General features: G+C 44.3%; 1 protein-coding gene across 1 annotated transcript in view; it reads left to right on the forward strand.

Annotated features, from left to right (window-relative positions):
- The window catches only part of DDX42 (DEAD-box helicase 42), a 991,771-nt gene that overhangs the window by 464,548 nt on the left and 506,071 nt on the right, over positions 1–21,152 (forward strand). The window contains exon 8 of the mRNA XM_044054957.1: positions 728–847. Within this exon, the coding sequence (XP_043910892.1) occupies positions 728–847 (120 nt within the window). The remainder of the gene's footprint in view (positions 1–727; positions 848–21,152) is intronic.

Consider the following 21,152-nt stretch of genomic DNA (forward strand, 5'->3'; position numbering starts at 1 on the left):
TGGAGTATCCTTCCATGAGGTCCACCCTGGCTCTTTGTAGCTGGGGACTCTGTCCCACAGGTTAATGAAATGAAGAGGACAACATTAGATAAAGAAGTTTATGTTCTCACCATAATGTTCCATCTGTGTTAGTTTACCTTTCCATTAACCCCCCCCCCCCAATCCCCCTATCCTAGTCTTTGGGAAGCCTGCTCGAATATTCAAAGCAATTTCTGTTCCTTGTGTTGAGCTCCTGAGGTTGCTTAATTATAGAGTTATGTAACTTCTGTAGTGTAAGCGTGTTTAGTTGCTGTGCCCTTTCTGTCAAACTCAAGCTTCCTGACTTGAGGTCCTCCATATACCAACAATGCCTCACTCCCCCAAACATACGTCAGATCAGGCTGTAAAAAAGTGGCCGATCTATTCCAAGGATCTGAACCAGTACCCACAGGTTAACGGAAATGAAGATGGACAACACAGATGGAAAGTTATGGTACGAACATAACTTTATAACCATAGAAAAGTGTTCAGAACAAGAAGGGAGAAGTATTCAGAACAAGAAGGGAGTAAACAAATTCCCACAGACCCCTTAACATGCATGTCTTTTATTTGCCAATTATTTTGTATGCTTTCTTTGCTTTGATTTGTGTGCTTCTGTGTATTCTTTCTGCAGTAGTCACCAGCTGAGTGTATATTCTTATTCATAAATGCCTGCAGTTGCATGACAAATTTATTTCCACTCTTGTAGGTTTCAGGTGCTGATCCTCCAAAACCTTGTTCTAGTTTTGCTCATTTTGGATTTGATGAACAGCTCATGCACCAGATTCGTAAGTCTGAATACACACAGCCAACTCCCATACAGTGTCAGGTAATAAAAGTTTTCATTTATTTCTGTTTCTTTGGTAGCAAAGCAAGATTGAATTTTAAAGCCAGGCTGAGCATGAAATTGGTCAATATTGATCAGTACATTACTCCAGAAAACAAATGTTAATAAATCTGCAGCATTTATTTTTATTACATAAAGTAGACTGTTGTCTGACCCAAGGGTGTCTATGTATTTTTCTAAACCTGTTAAGAATTTTTCTGTGTGAAGAATACTTCAGCTTACAAAAACTGACCCTCAGGTGTGTGGCGTACCAGCTGAGACCCAAATTACCAAAGATGGGCACTGGCGAAGCTGGATGAGGAGAACAGGGGGAAACGAGGCAGTTAGTCCTGCTGACGTAGTAACACCCAGTGTAGTCTATGTATACTAGCAGTAAATGGGTGCTTCCCAGCAGCACTGAGAAAGTGGAGGAGGTACACAAACAGCATGTGCCAGTGCTGGAATCGGGCATGCCCAATAGCTTGTATATACAGGGTGCCCACTATTGCTTACTGAGCCCTTCAGCCTCCATGGTGAGTGGGGATGTAGTGCACAGCAAAAACCTGATGGTTGATTGGATTAATGCACTAGCTTGTCGCCTCTGAAAGAGACCGAATGGGCCATTTTGGTCACAAGACTGCTGATATTTGGTAGGCAGAAGGGGCAAAAAAAATTATCAAACATATTACAAAATGAGTAAAACTTGGTATTTTAAAGTAGCTTTTATTTTTGTCAGATAGCAAACCACTTTGTAGATGTCAGCAAACAGTGAAACATGAACATCACCCGTGGGTTATCCCTGCTGTGGTAGCCCTCGGCCGGCCTGAATACCAGAGTCATTATTTTTCTGCGTCAGCTGCTGTCGCTTTCTGTCTGACGTCAGTGCTATAAAAGAAGGCAGCCAATGCCATTACCCCAGTCATTCTTGCCATGAAGCCCGTAGCAGAAGCAGTTCTCAACTGTGCCGGTCGGTCGCTACCAGAGTTTTGATTTACAGCTGAAAACGTCTAAAGCTAAGTACCCCATTTGGGGATGCTTCTTTTTCTTGCACTAACAGATGTCCAAAAAAGTTAAGTTGTCTCACCTGTGGAAAGCAAATACCACACCGAGACTTTCACTCATACTGCATCACTTGTTTAGGCCCAGATCACAACATCCCCAGTTGCTGGTTCTGTGCCCTCTTTAATGCAAGAACCATTCACCATAGATCTCTTATTGTATCCAGGTATTTTCGTCTTCTGATTCCAAAATGGCGTTCATCAGCCCAACATCCGTATCCTTTCCGAAGAAACGTAAGGATAGAAACCACACAAAGCCAAGCCTTCCCACGTCTGTACTGCTAACCTGGTCGTAAGTTCAGTGATGAGCTTTCGCAGCACCTGATGCCCGATTCAATACCTTCGCAGGCCTCTGCTGAAATCCTTTTGGAGTCCAGTATGCTACAGAAATCTTCTTAGTCTTCCAAGCCTTTGTTTGTCTGTTGGGTCCGGAGAAGTGACGCAGGCACCAGCTTCTGAAGAGGCCTTTTGCACTACCGATTCCAGACAAAAAACGTCTTCTCTTCCGACTGCAGTTCCTGTCAGACCGATGGATACTCTTAGGCCTAGAGACAAGGCTACTCCCAGGAAAACTACCTCGAGCCACCATCTTAATCCTGCTCCTCTTCCCTAAACTCAAGTGCTTAAAATGGCAGAGGATCTTATCACCCTTTTCAGGGGTAGTCAGGCCACAACTTCTAAAAGGAAAAGAGACCTTTATCCTGAAATACTAACAGAACAGGATTCTGAGGAGTCTGATTATTCAGATTTTGAAGAGGAACAACCTCTGACTGCTTATGTGAGGATTCAGATGCAGAGGAATCCATTCTCTCTGCCTCCCCCACCAGACTATCTTTCCTTTAGGGAAACCCTTCACCCCCCTCTGTGAACATTGCACTGGGAATCCCAGGACTTCCCTTTGTCTAAGCAAAGACTGAGTTTCCAGACCTGCCCCAGCACAGACCCTTGGCCATCTCTCCTGTCTTAGAGGTGGTTGATGATGTCTTCCAGGAGTCCAGTTTAACTCCTGACACTCACCCACCTGTTCCCAGAAAACCTGACTGGTATTAGAGTACTGGATTCCCACAAATACCTGTATAGAAATCCTGCTGTAGACAACGGAGGTCATTACACAGGGACTAAAATGAGCTAAGGCTAGGTCTACAAAGAATCCTACTCCTTCTGACAAGGACTCCAGAGCTCTGGACAGATGGGGTAAAAAAAAAAAGTATACACATCTGTAACCTTAGCTATCAGAACTGTCAACTGTCAGTTCCACATGTTAAAATATCAACAACACACTTTGGAACTGTTAAAACAAAAAATTTCTAACTTTCCTGATTGTGCCAATTCGAAAGAGTTAGCAGATTTACTGCACTCTACTTGTCAAGTACTTGTCTCATTACACTGTTGATATAATGTCCTAGAAGCTTCAAGTAGGGCAGCAGTGTCAGTTTCGGTCATTAGGAGACATGCATGGTTGAAGGAACAACCTTTCCCTGATCATGCCCGATCTAAATTACTTGATGCACCCTTGGATAAGGACCGCTTGTTTGGAGAAAAGGCAGAAGAGGTGCTTAAAAAGATGGAAGACAAAGCAAAATCTATGCAGACAGTAAAAGATTTTCTTCAGGTACAACCTCCTAAGTTCAGCAGGAATTTCCCTCAAAACACTGGTCCTTACCTGCACCTAGCAGATGGGCTAGGTAAGCCCCGCAGGGACAGACCACCCAGACTCCCATCCCAGGGACAGCAGAGAACCAAACACTGGACCAATTCCACTCCAAAGGCAGCAAGTTCTAAGCCGTCCCTCTATGGCAAAAACTCTCAATGACTCCCTCTCTCCCCTCTGCCCACTTTTCTCTCGCCAAAAACTAGGAGAAAGGCCCTCCTTCTACAAAGAAAATTGTCTTTCTGTAGAAAAGGGCCAATGGGTCTTAAACATAATTTTTCAGGGATACAAATTCTCCCTCAATGAACTCCCAATTCTAAGAGGGTACCCAGACTTATCTCCAAATCAGTGGGCAGAGGCATTGAAACAAGTCCAAACTCACATATACCAAGGGGCAGTAGAACCTGTGCCCTCAGATCAGACAGACAAAGGCTTTTATTCCAGACTATTCCTTGTTCCCAGAAAAGATGGCACTTCGTGCCCCGTCCTGGATCTCTCCATTCTGAACACCTTCCTGGTTCCCCCAAATTCAAAATGCTAACCTTATAGCAGCTGCTGCCTATGCTGACCAAAAATGCCTGGTTAGTAACCGTAGATCTAAAAGATGCCTACCTCCACACCCCATAAGGGAATCCTGCAGGAAATTCCTTCACTTCAGAGCAGGCTCACAATACAGATGTTCATCGTGTTTCACTGTTGCAGTCATTACACTTGGGTTATCCTGCTGGCAGGCTACCCTCAGTCGGCCTAAATTCCAAAGTCCTGGTCCGGCGTCTGTTGCTGTCGCCTCTTCCCTGACGTCAGTGCGCTAGGGGTATATAAGATGCAGCCAACGCCATTTTCTTCAGTCTTTCTTGCCGCGCGGTGCCCGAAGCAAAAGCAGTTCGCAAGTGCCGATCGGCAGACTCCTGAGATTTTCGATCGGCAGACTCCTGAGATTTTCGAAATTGAATTTCAGAACAGAAGTCTTCAATAAAGCTAAGTACCCCGTTGGGGAAACTTTTTCTTGCTCCAGACAGATGTCAGTAAAAGTTAACAATTGTATTTCTTGTGGAAAGCAAATACCTCATAAGGATTTTCACTCTTACTGTATTCCTTGCCTAGGCCCTGACCACGACGTTGCTAGTTGCCGGTTTTGTGCTAGATTCAACCAACGCACTGTTAAGTGTCTGTTTGATTTCGCTTTACATTACTTTGGCCGAAGGTTTAACTACCTAATGCCATCGGAACAACCGATGACCGGAATTCATAAAAAACGCAAAGACAAAGAAAAGGACAGGCATTCGAGGTCCAAAACAGACGACAAAGCCTCTTCTAGGCCAGTCGCCGGTTCTCAGTGATGTGCTTTCGCAGACCTTGACACCTGCTACCTCAGAGCCACAGGCCGCCTCTGATTCCCATGTGCAGACAACTAGGCCTCTGGAAACTCAAGGTACTGGGCCTACGGAAACTATTCCCTCAGATGGGTCCGGAGCCGCTGAGCAGGCATCGGCTTCTGAGGGTGTTTTCAGACCTACACAGCTTACTATCAAGTCCACTTCAGCAGCCAAGGCAAAGTCTAAAACACCATTAAAGACAAAGAAACAAGTACAGCATTCTCCTGGACAGTCATCCATGCCAAAGAAACAGATGCTTAAAGTGGCCGAGGACCTAATTACTTTGATCAGGGGTTCCATTCCCCCTCCTGATAAAAGGCCTAGGCAAGACACTGCCTATGACTCCTCTGATCAGGTTTCTATTACCTCTGATTCCTCTTCAGAACAGGGGATATTCTCTTCCTCCCTATGAGAGGACTCATGCTGAAGAATCTGTCCCTTCAGCCTCTCCTCCTGAGGATTACTCTTTTGGGGAAACCCTGCACACCATGAGGGAGCAATTTCCATTGGGAGAGCCAGGATTAGTCAGAATCCAAGAAAAGGCTCAGACTTTCTTTTACTGCCTCAGCACAGGCCCCTTGCTATCCCCCCTTGTACTAGATATTGTTGATGTTTTTTTCTGAATCCAGTTTGTCTCCTGATTCCTTACCCCCTGCACCAGTTAAGCCTGATAGGTACTACAGGGTCACAGACTCTCATAAATTTCTTTATAAAAACCCTGCTGCTGACCCAGAAGCAATTTCTCAGTGTCCCAAGGGGGTCAAGGCTTCCACTGCAAAAAACCCTGTTCCCCCTGATAGGGATTCTAGAGCTCTGGATAGATGGGGGGAAAAAAGTTTACACTTCTGCTACTTTAGCTGTAAGGGCTTTAAACTGCCAGTTTCACATGCTTAAATATCAACAATACCTAATGTCTTTGCTAAAACAGAAAATGCTTACAAGCTCAGAATGTCCTGACAATAAGGAAATGCAGGATTTATTGCATGCAGCTGAACAAGTGGGAAAGTATACTCTGCAATGTGGTTTTGATTCTTTAGAGGCGTCTTGCAGAGCCGCTTTTACAGGCTCTGTCATTCAAAGGCATGCTTGGTTAAAAGAACAAAGTTTACCAGATCATGTTAAAGCAAAATTATTGGATGCTCCATTACAGCATGATACTTTGTTTGGTGTTAAGGCAGAAGAGGTGTTAAAGAAAATGGAGGATAAAGCTAAATAAATGCAGACAGTAAAGGATTTCTTACAGGTTCAGCCACCTAGATTTAGCAGGAACTGGCCTTCTAAAAATTGGTCCTTTCCAGTGTCAGGCCACAAAGAGGCAGATACAGACGCCCAAGAGGCAGATCTCAGCCCCAAGGCTCGTACAGACCTAAACAATGGGGTGCTTCAGCCCCCAAAGGCAGAGAAGACAAATCAAAAGCCTGGAGACCAATACTGGATCTGTCACTTCTAAATACTTTCCTGGATGTTCCAAAATTCAAAATGTTGACACTGCAGCAACTTCTATGCATGCTGGGCAAGAAGGCTTGGCTAGTTACTTTGGACCTCAGAGGCATACCTGCATGTCCCAATCAGACAGTCTTGCAGAAGATACCTCAGATTCATAGCTGGCTCAATGCATTACCAATTCTCTGCACTGCCCTTTGGCTTATCTACTGCACCCAGGGTCTTCACAAAATACCTGGCACCAGTAATTGCATTTTGCAGACAAAAAGGAATTAAAATATATCCCTACTTGGACGACTGCCTTATTCAAGCAGAGAGCAAGGACATTCTACTAAAGCATCTGGCGTTTGTAAAAGAATTACTAATTTGCCCTAGGGTACACAGTAAATGAAAAGAAATCAAAACTAGTGCCCTCTCAAGAGATAATATTCCTCGGTGCAAGCTTAAATACAACTGCCCAGATGGCTCCTCTCACGCCAGACAAACAAAGGCAACTGACTCATTACTTTCAAATGATGGCAACAAAGACCCAGCTACCTGCAAGAAAAATTCTGCAGGCTTTGGGCTTCATGGCATCATGCTAATTCCATATGCAAGACTGCATATGAGGAAGCTACAATGGTGCCTAAAAAGTGTTTGGACTCAACATTGCCACAGCCTGGAAACAATAACTCTTATTCCCTGCCTGCAATAGGAGTTTCGATGGTGGGCTCTGGCCTGTCACCACAACAAGGGACAGCCTTTCACTTTACCCACAGCCAGGCAGACACTAACAGATGCATCGGATTATGCCTGGGGGGGCACACATAGCAGGAAAATGTATTCGGGGCACGTGGCCCGCGGGCCAAATGCATCTTCACATCAATCAAAAAGAGATGCTAGCTGTACAGAATGCCCTGACAGCCTTCAAGGATCTACTACATCCAGGACAACTATTACTAAAGACGGACAGTACTACAGTTATGTGGTACATAAACAAGCAAGGGGGCACACATTCCTACCCCCCTCAGCAGGCAAGCCATGACTTTGTGGAACACAGCACTGACCTATCAAGTACATCTGCAGGCACAATTCCTGCCAGGAAAGAAGAATACTCTGGCAGACGAACCAAGCAGAAACCTCATGGACCCTCACAAGTGGAAATTAAATCCACAGGTCTTCAACATGATAACCAGGAAATGGGGATGCCCAGACATAGATCTATTTGCCTCCCCTCACAAATACCAACTACAGAGATTCTGCACAAGGCCTTATCACTCACAAGCATGGAAAGTGGATGCCCTATCTTTCAGCTAGAAAACCCTAACAGCGTATGCCTTTCCACCTCTGCCTCTTCTTCCCAAGCTGCTCCTAAAAGTCAGACAAGAGAAGCCAAAAATGATTTTGATTGCCCCAGACTGGCCACGTCAGCACTGGTACCCAATCCTAAAGAGCTTGTCTCAAGGCCCAGCCTGGACTTTACCTCTAATTCCTCATCTTCTGACTCAACAAAACACTCAAATCCTCCACAGCCAACTCAGAACCTTAAATCTGGCTGTATGGCAGATAATATAGCCACTCAGAACACACCTCTCTCTAAAACTGTTATAGATGTCATTTTGGAAGCCAGGAGGCCCAGCACCAGGAAATCATATGCAGAAAAATGGAAGAGATTCTGTGCTTGGAACCAGGCACAAGGACTTGAACCACACGTGTTCCAAATATTCTTCAGATTTTACAATACCTGAGATGCTGGACAAAGGCCTATCCTTCTCATCAATTAAAATCCATGCCTCTGCGATTTCAGCTCATTACAATACGGAACCTCCGATTTTCTCTCATCCACTGCTAAGACAGTACCTCAGAGGGGCAAAAAACATAAGACCCCGAAGGAGAGCACCAATTCCTACATGGGACCTCAACTTTGTCTTAGAAAAGCTCACACTACCTCCTTTTGAGCTAGCCAATACAGCTGACATAAAATTCTTATCATGGAAAAGTGCTTTGCTCCTAGCAATAACTTCAGCAAGAAGAGTCTCAGAGTTACAGGCATTAATGGCAGTGGAACCTTTGATCATTTTTCATCCGGACAGGGTTTCTGTAAGGACAAACACAACATTTATGCCAAAGGTAGTATCCAGTGTGGCTCTTAACCAAACCATTAATTTGCCAACATTTTATCCAAATCCCCAGAATAAAGGGGAGAGACTTCTGCACTCTTTGGGCATACACAGGCAGCTATGCTTCTACTTGGGCAAAACAAAAGCTTTCAGAAAAACTGAGCAACTGTTTGTAGCATATGCTGCAGGATCACAAGGAAAGGCCATCTCAAAGCAGACTATTTCAAAATGGATAGGACACTGTATTTGTTTCTGCTATGCACACCATGGCAAGTCAGTGCCTAAGAATATTAGGCCACATTCTACCATTGTAGCAGCCACTTCAGCAGCCTTTCTCAGAGGAGTACCAACCAAGGAAATTTTGGAGGCTGCAACTTGGAGTTCAGCGCATACTTTTACCAAGCATTATCACTTACCTCTTTACTCTAAATCAAGAGCAGGCTTTGCCACTGCAGTTCTGCAGGTCTTCATAGCCACTCCTAATCCTATTTAGACCCAGCCGCCCTACCTCAGCTTTGGGATTCAACCCAAGTGTAATGACTGCAACAGTGAAACACGATGAACATAGTACAGTTGTGTACCTACCATAAATGTAGATGTTAGAGTGTATTCACTGTTGCAGTCCAGGTTACCCACCCTCCATCCCCCTTTCTTTGCTGGGACTTGTCTACACTTCTCTATCCTATACAGCCTATGTGGTGTATTTGCTTGTAGATGAAGGTATTTTTATTTTTCTGTATGTTTTTATAAGCAATATGTATTGCCTACCTTCTTGGGGGCACCTGACATCTGGGGCAAGAAAAACTGAAGAAGATGGCGTCTGCTGCATCTTGTATACCCCTGGCGCACTGACGTCAGGGAAGAGGCGACAGCAACCGACCCCGGACCAGGACTTTGGAATTCAGGCCGACTGAGGGTAGCCTGCCAGCAGGATAACCCAAGTGTAATGATTGCAACAGTGAATACACTCTAACATCTACATTTATGGTAGGTACACAACTGTACTTTCTCTGCGCTACCCTTTGGCTTATCTACTGCTCCCATGGTATTCACCAAATGCTTAGCCCTGGCCATAGCCTTCTGCAGACAGAAAAATATACAAGTATACCCTTATCTGGATGACTGCCTCATTCAGGCAGACTGCAAAGAAAAGCACCTCGAGGATCTCTTTGTCAAAACCCTCCTACCCTCCTTAGGTTACTCCATCAACGAGAAGAAGTCAAAGCAAACGCCTCCAGGAAGATCATTTTCTTGGGAGCACTGCTGAACACAGCATCCCAAATGGCCTTCCTATCCCCAGAAAAGCAGAGCTTCCTGCCTCTATTTCCCCAGCTGGCTTCCAGAAGTCACCTCACTGCCAGGAAGTTCCTCCAAGCCTTGGGGTACATGGCATCTTGGTATCCTTCTAATTCCTCTGGCCAGGTTTCACATGAGAAAACTTCATTGGTACCTAAATAACCTTTGGTGTCAGCGCACTCAGCCTCTAGAGGCCTCTCTCCCTCTGATCCCCTGTATAAGGGCCGAGTTTCTGTGGTGAACAGGGTCCTGTACCCAGAACAAGGGTCTTCCCTTCACCCTCTACCCAACTGGGCAGACCATTACCACTGATGCCTCAGACATAGCACCCATGGTCTTTGGGATGCCCAGCACCTTCCCTTACACATCAACCAGAAGGCAATGATGGCAGTACAAAAGGCTATGGCTTCCTTCAAACCCCATCTCAAGTCTGGGGTTCTCCTTGTCAAAACAGATAACACCAACAAACTGGGAGGGACTCCATCTTATCCTCTGTGCAGGCTAGCTGTGAACCTCTGGTTGACAGCTTCTTCCATGGGACTACACCTGATAGACCAATATCTACCAGGGATCAACAACACTCTGGCAGACCATTTAAGCAGAAACTTACTGGACCCCCACGAATGGCAGCTCCACAGAAAAATCATTTTACAAATCAGCCAAGCTTGGGGACTCCTGAGGTGGATCTCTCTGCTTCGCATCTCAACCATCAGCTGAAAAAATTCTGTACCACAGAGTATCGCCACCTAGTGTGGAAGGTGGATGCATTGACTTTCCCCTGGAACACCCTCTTTGTGTACGCATTCCCTCCTCTGCCTCTTATTCCAAAGGTACATATCAGAATAAGGGAGGAGAGACCAAAGACCATTCTCATTGCTCAAGATTGGCCCAGACAACATTGGTACCCCTTAATGCGCAGCCTGACTTTACAGCCTCCCAGGCAGCTTCCTCTGATCTCAGACCTCTTAACTCAGGTGTGTGTGTGTGGGGGGGGGGGGGGGGTGCTGCATCCAGATTTGCAGAATCTCAAACTATCAGCATGGATTATACTCTAAAGGCAAACAAGGGGCCCCTGTTAAGCAAACGGGTCATAGACATCATCACAGTGGCCAGAAGGCCCAGCACCAGAAAATCTTATGCAGGAAACTGGAAAAGATTTTGCTGCTAGGCCCAGTCTAGAGGGGGCAGTACATCACAATCTTCCATCCCTCTTATCCTGGACTACCTAGCTGAGCTGCTTAATAGTGGCCTCTCCTCCTCTATTAAAATCCACGCCTCAGCCATTTTATTTTGATACAGAACAGCCCCTGTTCTCCCATCCTTTGATTAAACAATTCCTTAGACGGGCTTCTAATATCAGACCTGCCAGAAGGCCACCCACTCCAGCCTGGGACCTGAATTATGTTTTGGAAAAATTAACCTTACCACCTTTCGAACCTGCTGGTTCAGCAGAACTAAGATTCCTCTCCTGGAATATTGCTTTTCTCCTAGCTATCACCTCAGCCAGGAGAGTTTCAGAACTTCAGGCACTGATGGCCATTGAGCCCTTCATATAATCTTCCATGTAGACAGGGTCTCCCTGAAGACTAATCCCTCTATGCCCAAGGTGGTATTTAATGTAACTCTCCATCAGGCCTTACATCTACCACCTTCTTTCCTAACTGTCAAAACAAAGGGGAAAGAATTCTGCACTCACTGGACGTGCACAAACAGCTCAGATACTACCTGGACCACACTGAACCCTTCAGGAAAACAGACCAACTAATTGTCAGCTTTGACCCTGGGGCAGAGGGGAAGCCCATTTCCAAATGGATATCACATTATATACATTTCTGCTACAGAATACATTGGAAACACCCCCTCCCCAATCTATTCAAACCCATTCCACTAGGGCAGCCTCCACTTCCACAGCTTTCCTCAGAGAAGTTCCCACCAGGGGCATCCTGGAAGCTGCCACCTGGACTTTTGTCCATACCTTTACCAAGCATTACCACCTGCCTCTATTTCCTAAGGCTAGGGCAGGGTTTGCCTCTGTAGTTCTGCAGGGCATGCTGACCCATTCCTAGGTCTCTTACTAAGCCTACCACCCCCTTCCTCAGATGATGACTGCAGCAGTGAAACACGAAGAACATAGTACAGTTGTGTACACTTGCCATAAATGTAGATGTTCAAGTGTATTCACTGTTGCAGTCCTGGCTTCCCACCCTCCTTCCCCCTTATATCGTCTTTCTTTAGAGAGACACACGTTTCTTAAGGTGGCTCTTAGCCACCAGGGCCACTTTACCATATTTACTTGGGCCTCTGACTGGTTAGGGCAAGAAGAACCGATGTAATGGCTTCAGCTGCCTTCCTTTATAGCACTGATGAACTGACGGACAGAAAGCGACAGCAGCGATGCAGAAAAACATTGACTCTGGTATTCGGGCCAGCCGAGGGCTGCCACATCAGGGATAACCCACAGGTGATGACTGCAACAGTGAATACACTCGAGCATCTCCATTTATGGTAAGTGTAGAAAACTGTACTTTTTGCTAGTAGAGTGGCCAGATCCATCCTTATGTTGGTGAGGGACTGGGGACTTCAGATCCAAGTGCTTTTTGCTGCTGTACTTCACTGGTAGCAGGGTAATCACTGTTGGTTTGAATTCATGTCTCCTAACCTGGCACCTAAGATGCAACTGAAAGTAGCCCTTTCCTTGTCCAGCCCATTGAGCGGTAAGTTGGTATGCCAAACAGTTGTCAGATATTCTGTTCTTATCTTGACTGGGATCAACTATGCTTTTGGACAACTTATAGGTCTGCATAGAGTAACTGAGTTGTGACTTCTGTTGAGGTTGTCTCTTACAATTTCTAGGAGGCTTTGGCAAGAATCTTTTTTGATGGCATCAGCATATGGCACTAAAGTGTGTCCTGTCAAGAAATGTGCAGTGGTGGTGAAGAGCTTGTGCCTGTGTGATATTTGTGAAAGAGATGACTCCATATTTGCTAAGTATTTGGACTTCTCACAGACGCAGAGCTTTCTGTGTTAAGTAGGAGTTCATTATCAGTGAGCATGGGGCACTTGATGCACTGCTTTAGGTTGTCAAGTGCAAGGAGGTTGGTGACAGAAGGTAATCAGGTTTGCTGTGTGGTGGGCATGGTCTTAGGAGAGAACAGAGTTGCATACAATACTGTTAAAATGAGGGGATAGTAACAAGTAGCCTGAAAATGCAATCATCCTGAAGGAGAGAGAAAATGAGAAGGGAAGGGTCAAGGAAGGTGTGGACGTGTTGGGGGGGGGGGTCAGAGCATGCACTGCAGTAAATCAGTTAGAAAAGAGAGAGTAACTGGGAGATGAGCAAAATCTTTATGAAGCTGTATTTTAAATTCCTGAAGATTCTCTTCAAGCCACAAGGGCTCCCCTCTTGCATGAATGTCATAGCGCATCTGTAGCAGGTGGGAGTTGACACATTTGTGTTTGCTTGGAGAGGAGGAGCAAAATGTTTCTCTGAATCGTTTCAAGCTACAGTTATTGTATTGTTCCCTGACAAAGCTATGATCCAAGTTTAGAAGGATAGAAAAGGGAGGGGGAAAAGCAGAAAAGGGATTGGAGGGAAGGAACCAACACAAGATAGAAAGGAGTTTGAGTAGTAAAGAAATTGAGTGGCCAAAAAGAAGGAGAACATGCTTCAAAAGTTATGAGGTTGAGAGATTGATAGCCCGAGGACTTGCAGAAAGAGCAGTTCAGGCTAGATTGTAGGGTGGGTAATATGGAACCCATGTTTCACTCCAAAAAGGACATTTTATTAAAAGGAAAAGGACAGGATTACTGAGGAAAGAGCGTCAGTGGTATGTGAATAGGGGAAAGAAATGCAAGAAAATTGATATTGGGGTAAGCAAGAGAAAAGTATATACAGTAAGGGAAGTGGCAGATCACTGCAGAGAATCTGTCATGGACTGACAGATTAGATTGAAGGGTAGCAAGAAAGGTTGTACATCTTCTTGGTTTAGGGAGGAAGGGGAAAAAATGGAGGGAAGGTTTAACCCCCAAAATAAGTGAAAAGGGCATTTAGTGGATTTGGAGGAAAGGGTGTATTGTAAGGGGGCAAAATATTGTAATGTACAGACAGTGGGGATGGGGGGGTGTATATAAATTAAATGCACTGTCAGTTATAAGTGAGGGAAATGACAAAGTGCAGGCTGAACCGCGCAGATAAATTTTTACCCAGACAGTTGGGGCTAAGTGTGTGTGTGTGTGTGTCTGTGTAATTTATAAATGTTGTTCTGGTCTTTGGTGCAGGCTGGAGAAGTTGTTTGACCGCAACTGAGCTACAAAATATAAGTATTTTTTGATTATTTTAACAGATTACTGTTTTTATAATTTAATATATATAAAGCACTTTGTCTATTCAGAATCTTCAGAAATCTTTTTCTGTTTAAAAACTTTCATAGCTTGTTGTCTTAGGCTATTGTATAAACTGAAACATTTACTCTGTGTAATTATCTCTTGGCTAGTGGGGCTGGTTCTTTTGTGTTCTTGTAAAAAAAAAAGTTGTTGTTCTGGTCTTTGGTGCAGGCTGGAGAAGTTGTTTGACCGCAACTGAGCTACAAAATATAAGTATTTTTTGATTATTTTAACAGATTACTGTTTTTATAATTTAATATATATAAAGCACTTTGTCTATTCAGAATCTTCAGAAGTCTTTTTCTGTTTAAAAACTTTCATAGCTTGTTGTCTTAGGCTATTGTATAAACTGAAACATTTACTCTGTGTAATTATCTCTTGGCTAGTGGGGGCTGGTTCTTTTGTGTTCTTGTAAAAAAAGTTGTTCTGGTCTTTGGTGCAGGCTGGAGAAGTTGTTTGACAACTGAGCTACAAAATATAAGTATTTTTGATTATTTTAACAGATTACTGTTTTATAATTTAATATATATAAAGCACTTTGTCTATTCAGAATCTTCAGAAATCTTTTTCTGTTTAAAACTTTCATAGCTTGTTGTCTTAGGCTATTGTATAAACTGAAACATTTACTCTGTGTAATTATCTCTTGGCTAGTGGGGCTGGTTCTTTGTGTTCTTGTAAAAAAAAAGTTGTTGTTCTGGTCATTGGCGCAGGCTGGAGAAGTTGTTTGACCGCAACTGAGCTACAAAAAATAAGTATGTTTTGATTATTTTAACAGATTACTGTTTTTATAATTTAATATATATAAAGCACTTTGTCTATTCAGAATCTTCAGAAGTCTTTTTCTGTTTAAAAACTTTCATAGCTTGTTGTCTTAGGCTATTGTATAAACTGAAACATTTACTCTGTGTAATTATCTCTTGGCTAGTTGGGGCTGGTTCTTTTGTGTTCTTGTAAAAAAAGTTGTTGTTCTGGTCTTTGGTGCAGGCTGGAGAAGTTGTTTGACCAATAACTGAGCTACAAAATATAAGTATTTTTGATTATTTTAACAGATTACTGTTTTTATAATTTAATATATATAAAGCACTTTGTCTATTCAGAATCTTCAGAAATCTTTTTCTGTTTAAAAACTTTCATAGCTTGTTGTCTTAGGCTATTTTGTCCCACCTCCTCCCTCCCTGTTGGTGTCTTGCTCTTATACTTGGTGGCTTTGCAGTTGCCCGCCCTACTGTGACACACCTCCCAGTCTAGTGTCATTAGCTCATTCTTCTTAATACAGAGAGAACATTTGATAAGGCCTTCTGTTCCTCCTTTTTACCTTTTCAAAAAGTAAAACAAAACTTTTTCTTTCTTTCGCTGAACCTTCTTGTGTTCTGACTGTCCTTCTCAAACATATTGGAAATATACAGTATATTTCAGAGCATTTGTTATAACTGTATTTGCTATAACTGATTTAAGTATTTTTTTCTGGCTTTTTGAATATTTACTGCTTAGCGACTGCATCTTAGCCTGTTTATACAGCTCTGCATTCTATTTAAACTGTTTTTGTGTTGATTAACTGTTTTGCACTCTTAAAAAGTTATTTGTTGCTTAATTTTACCTGTAGGCTAACACACTCAAGTGTGCTAGCCACTTAAAAGCATTTATAGCATTTACTGTCTGTTTTTTTTCCTTGTCTCTGTAAAAATCTCTTGTTTTCCCACCTTACTGAACTAGAGTAGTCCAGTTTCAGAGTTGCTGATCCCTGGGCTTTGTTTTTAGTTCCTGTTACTGATCCATTGCCTTATTAGGAAGGAGGGAAGTTTCTTTGCTTACCAGTGGGAGTGGGAAGCACTGAGCAGCCTTTTTGTCCGAATTGGTGAAGTTTCAGCCAGAAACTAGTAGTCTATTGGTCGTTTTGGGCCAATTCCTAGCTCCTTTCAGCCCCCTGCTATAAAACACGCGTTTTCCAGCTTGTACCAACTCTGCACAGATCCTCGTGGTGGCCTGCAGAGTGATCCAAGCAGCAGAGAGCTGAAAGAGTGACTTTCTACCAGATATAAGTATTTTTTGTGGCTTTCCCACTGTTATTAAGCTAGCGACTGCATTTCGCCTGTTTTAATGCTACTTTAAGTGATTTCTGCATTTTACACTGTTTATTGCACTTTAAGTTACTAATTGTTGCAAATTGTTTCTGTAGGCTACACACTAAAGTGCTACTTGATTTACAGCATTTATAGCATTTACTGTCTGTTTTTTCCTTATCTCTGTAATAAAACAAAACAATCTCTTGTTTTCCCACTTTACTGAACTAGAGTAGTCCAGTTTCAGAGTTGCTGATGCCTGGGCTTTGTTTTTAGTTCCTGTTACTGATCCATTGCCTTATTAGGAAGGAGGAAGTTTCTTTGCTTACCAGTGGAGTGGGAAGCACTGAGCGCCTTTTGTCCGATTTGGTGAAGTTTCAGCCAGAAACTAGTAGTCCATTGGTCGTTTGGGCCAATTCCTAGCTCCCTTCAGCCCCTGCTATAAAACACGCTAAACTGTACTGCTGATCTAACCAGCATATCCTATAACTGAAAAGTTCATCTCTACTTGATTCCCAAGTAGACTATTCTCTATCTGTAAAGCCTAGCACTTACTCCTACAGTACTTGCACCTTGATAAAGCACTCTTATTATAGATAGTACCCACCAGCCCAAAACCCACTTCCCGAGTCCTTTGAAAGTTCTTTATCTACTACTTCTAGTATGTCGAGGGATCAGTTGCTAGTGTCCTCTCCAGCTCAACTGGTGAACCTGGGAATATTGAGGCAATGTTACAATTGCCTCATGTACCTGAACAATCCTCTCCTTCTCCCACAAAACACAAATACATGCAGAGATGCAACTATACGGCCAAACTGGAGGCTGAGCTCTCTCAACATAGGACTGGCAAGACCAGACAGGAGGAGAAGGCAACCACACACAATGCATACCCAGTCACACATGGTACCATCACAACTTCAAATCATACACATACTCACACAAAGACATACTCGGAGGCTCTGGTCAAAATTTACCAAAACAGCAGAGGCCACCAAAGCAGACACCCAAACAACTACCACCTCAACAAACCCTGACCCACCACATAAAATGTAGATGTTAGAGTGTATTCACTGTTGCAGTCCAGGTTACCCACCCTCCATCCCCCTTTCTTTGCTGGGACTTGTCTACACTTCTCTATCCTATACAGCCTATGTGGTGTATTTGCTTGTAGATGAAGGTATTTTTATTTTTCTGTATGTTTTTATAAGCAATATGTATTGCCTACCTTCTTGGGGGCACCTGACATCTGGGGCAAGAAAAACTGAAGAAGATGGCGTCTGCTGCATCTTGTATACCCCTGGCGCACTGACGTCAGGGAAGAGGCGACAGCAACCGACCCCGGACCAGGACTTTGGAATTCAGGCCGACTGAGGGTAGCCTGCCAGCAGGATAACCCAAGTGTAATGATTGCAACAGTGAATACACTCTAACATCTACATTTATGGTAGGTACACAACTGTACTTTCTCTGCGCTACCCTTTGGCTTATCTACTGCTCCCAGGGTATTCACCAAATGCTTCGCCCTGGCCATAGCCTTCTGCAGACAGAAAAATATACAAGTATACCCTTATCTGGATGACTGCCTCATTCAGGCAGACTGCAAAGAAAAGCACCTCGAGGATCTCTTTGTCAAAACCCTCCTACCCTCCTTAGGTTACTCCATCAACGAGAAGAAGTCAAAGCAAACGCCTCCAGGAAGATCATTTTCTTGGGAGCACTGCTGAACACAGCATCCCAAATGGCCTTCCTATCCCCAGAAAAGCAGAGCTTCCTGCCTCTATTTCCCCAGCTGGCTTCCAGAAGTCACCTCACTGCCAGGAAGTTCCTCCAAGCCTTGGGGTACATGGCATCTTGGTATCCTAATTCCTCTGGCCAGGTTTCACATGAGAAAACTTCATTGGTACCTAAATAACCTTTGGTGTCAGCGCACTCAGCCTCTAGAGGCCTCTCTCCCTCTGATCCCCTGTATAAGGGCCGAGTTTCTGTGGTGAACAGGGTCCTGTACCCAGAACAAGGGTCTTCCCTTCACCCTCTACCCAACTGGGCAGACCATTACCACTGACGCCTCAGACATAGCACCCATGGTCTTTGGGATGCCCAGCACCTTCCCTTACACATCAACCAGAAGGCAATGATGGCAGTACAAAAGGCTATGGCTTCCTTCAAACCCCATCTCAAGTCTGGGGTTCTCCTTGTCGAAACAGATAACACCAACAAACTGGGAGGGACTCCATCTTATCCTCTGTGCAGGCTAGCTGTGAACCTCTGGTTGACAGCTTCTTCCATGGGACTACACCTGATAGACCAATATCTACCAGGGATCAACAACACTCTGGCAGACCATTTAAGCAGAAACTTACTGGACCCCCACGAATGGCAGCTCCACAGAAAAATCATTTTACAAATCAGCCAAGCTTGGGGACTCCTGAGGTGGATCTCTCTGCTTCGCATCTCAACCATCAGCTGAAAAAATTCTGTACCACAGAGTATCGCCACCTAGTGTGGAAGGTGGATGCATTGACTTTCCCCTGGAACACCCTCTTTGTGTACGCATTCCCTCCTCTGCCTCTTATTCCAAAGGTACATATCAGAATAAGGGAGGAGAGACCAAAGACCATTCTCATTGCTCAAGATTGGCCCAGACAACATTGGTACCCCTTAATGCGCAGCCTGACTTTACAGCCTCCCAGGCAGCTTCCTCTGATCTCAGACCTCTTAACTCAGGTGTGTGTGTGTGTGTGGGGGGGGGGGGTGCTGCATCCAGATTTGCAGAATCTCAAACTATCAGCATGGATTATACTCTAAAGGCAAACAAGGGGCCCCTGTTAAGCAAACGGGTCATATACATCATCACAGTGGCCAGAAGGCCCAGCACCAGAAAATCTTATGCAGGAAACTGGAAAAGATTTTGCTGCTAGGGCCAGTCTAGAGGGGGCAGTACATCACAATCTTCCATCCCTCTTATCCTGGACTACCTAGCTGAGCTGCTTAATAGTGGCCTCTCCTCCTCTATTAAAATCCACGCCTCAGCCATTTTATTTTGATACAGAACAGCCCCTGTTCTCCCATCCTTTGATTAAACAATTCCTTAGACGGGCTTCTAATATCAGACCTGCCAGAAGGCCACCCACTCCAGCCTGGGACCTGAATTATGTTTTGGAAAAATTAACCTTACCACCTTTTGAACCTGCTGGTTCAGCAGAACTAAGATTCCTCTCCTGGAATATTGCTTTTCTCCTAGCTATCACCTCAGCCAGGAGAGTTTCAGAACTTCAGGCACTGATGGCCATTGAGCTCTTCATATAATCTTCCATGTAGACAGGGTCTCCCTGAAGACTAATCCCTCTATGCCCAAGGTGGTATTTAATGTAACTCTCCATCAGGCCTTACATCTACCACCTTCTTTCCTAACTGTCAAAACAAAGGGGAAAGAATTCTGCACTCACTGGACGTGCACAAACAGCTCAGATACTACCTGGACCGCACTGAACCCTTCAGGAAAACAGACCAACTAATTGTCAGCTTTGACCCTGGGGCAGAGGGGAAGCCCATTTCCAAATGGATATCACATTATATACATTTCTGCTACAGAATACATTGGAAACACCCCCTCCCCAATCTATTCAAACCCATTCCACTAGGGCAGCCTCCACTTCCACAGCTTTCCTCAGAGAAGTTCCCACCAGGGGCATCCTGGAAGCTGCCACCTGGACTTTTGTCCATACCTTTACCAAGCATTACCACCTGCCTCTATTTCCTAAGGCTAGGGCAGGGTTTGCCTCTGTAGTTCTGCAGGGCATGCTGACCCATTCCTAGGTCTCTTACTAAGCCTACCACCCCTTCCTCAGATGATGACTGCAGCAGTGAAACACGAAGAACATAGTACAGTTGTGTACACTTGCCATAAATGTAGATGTTCAAGTGTATTCACTGTTGCAGTCCTGGCTTCCCACCCTCCTTCCCCCTTATATCGTCTTTCTTTAGAGAGACACACGTTTCTTAAGGTGGCTCTTAGCCACCAGGGCCACTTTACCATATTTACTTGGGCCTCTGACTGGTTAGGGCAAGAAGAACCGATGTAATGGCTTCAGCTGCCTTCCTTTATAGCACTGATGAACTGACGGACAGAAAGCGACAGCAGCCGATGCAGAAAAACATTGACTCTGGTATTCGGGCCAGCCGAGGGCTGCCACATCAGGGATAACCCACAGGTGATGACTGCAACAGTGAATACACTCGAGCATCTCCATTTATGGTAAGTGTAGAAAACTGTACTTTTTGCTAGTAGAGTGGCCAGATCCATCCTTATGTTGGTGAGGGACTGGGGACTTCAGATCCAAGTGCTTTTTGCTGCTGTACTTCACTGGTAGCAGGGTAATCACTGTTGGTTTGAATTCATGTCTCCTAACCTGGCACCTAAGATGCAACTGAAAATAGCCCTTTCCTTGTCCAGCCCATTGAGCGGTAAGTTGGTATGCCAAACAGTTGTCAGATATTCTGTTCTTATCTTGACTGGGATCAACTATGCTTTTGGACAACTTATAGGTCTGCATAGAGTAACTGAGTTGTGACTTCTGTTGAGGTTGTCTCTTACAATTTCTAGGAGGCTTTGGCAAGAATCTTTTTTGATGGCATCAGCATATGGCACTAAAGTGTGTCCTGTCAAGAAATGTGCAGTGGTGGTGAAGAGCTTGTGCCTGTGTGATATTTGTGAAAGAGATGACTCGATATTTGCTAAGTATTTGGACTTCTCACAGACGCAGAGCTTTCTGTGTTAAGTAGGAGTTCATTATCAGTGAGCATGGGGCACTTGATGCACTGCTTTAGGTTGTCAAGTGCAAGGAGGTTGGTGACAGAAGGTAATCAGGTTTGCTGTGTGGTGGGCATGGTCTTAGGAGAGAACAGAGTTGCATACAATACTGTTAAAATGAGGGGATAGTAA

This window comes from Protopterus annectens, chromosome 13.part0 (genome assembly GCF_019279795.1).
Source record: "Protopterus annectens isolate FY-2018-M chromosome 13.part0, PAN1.0, whole genome shotgun sequence".
Classification (NCBI taxonomy): domain Eukaryota; kingdom Metazoa; phylum Chordata; order Ceratodontiformes; family Protopteridae; genus Protopterus; species Protopterus annectens.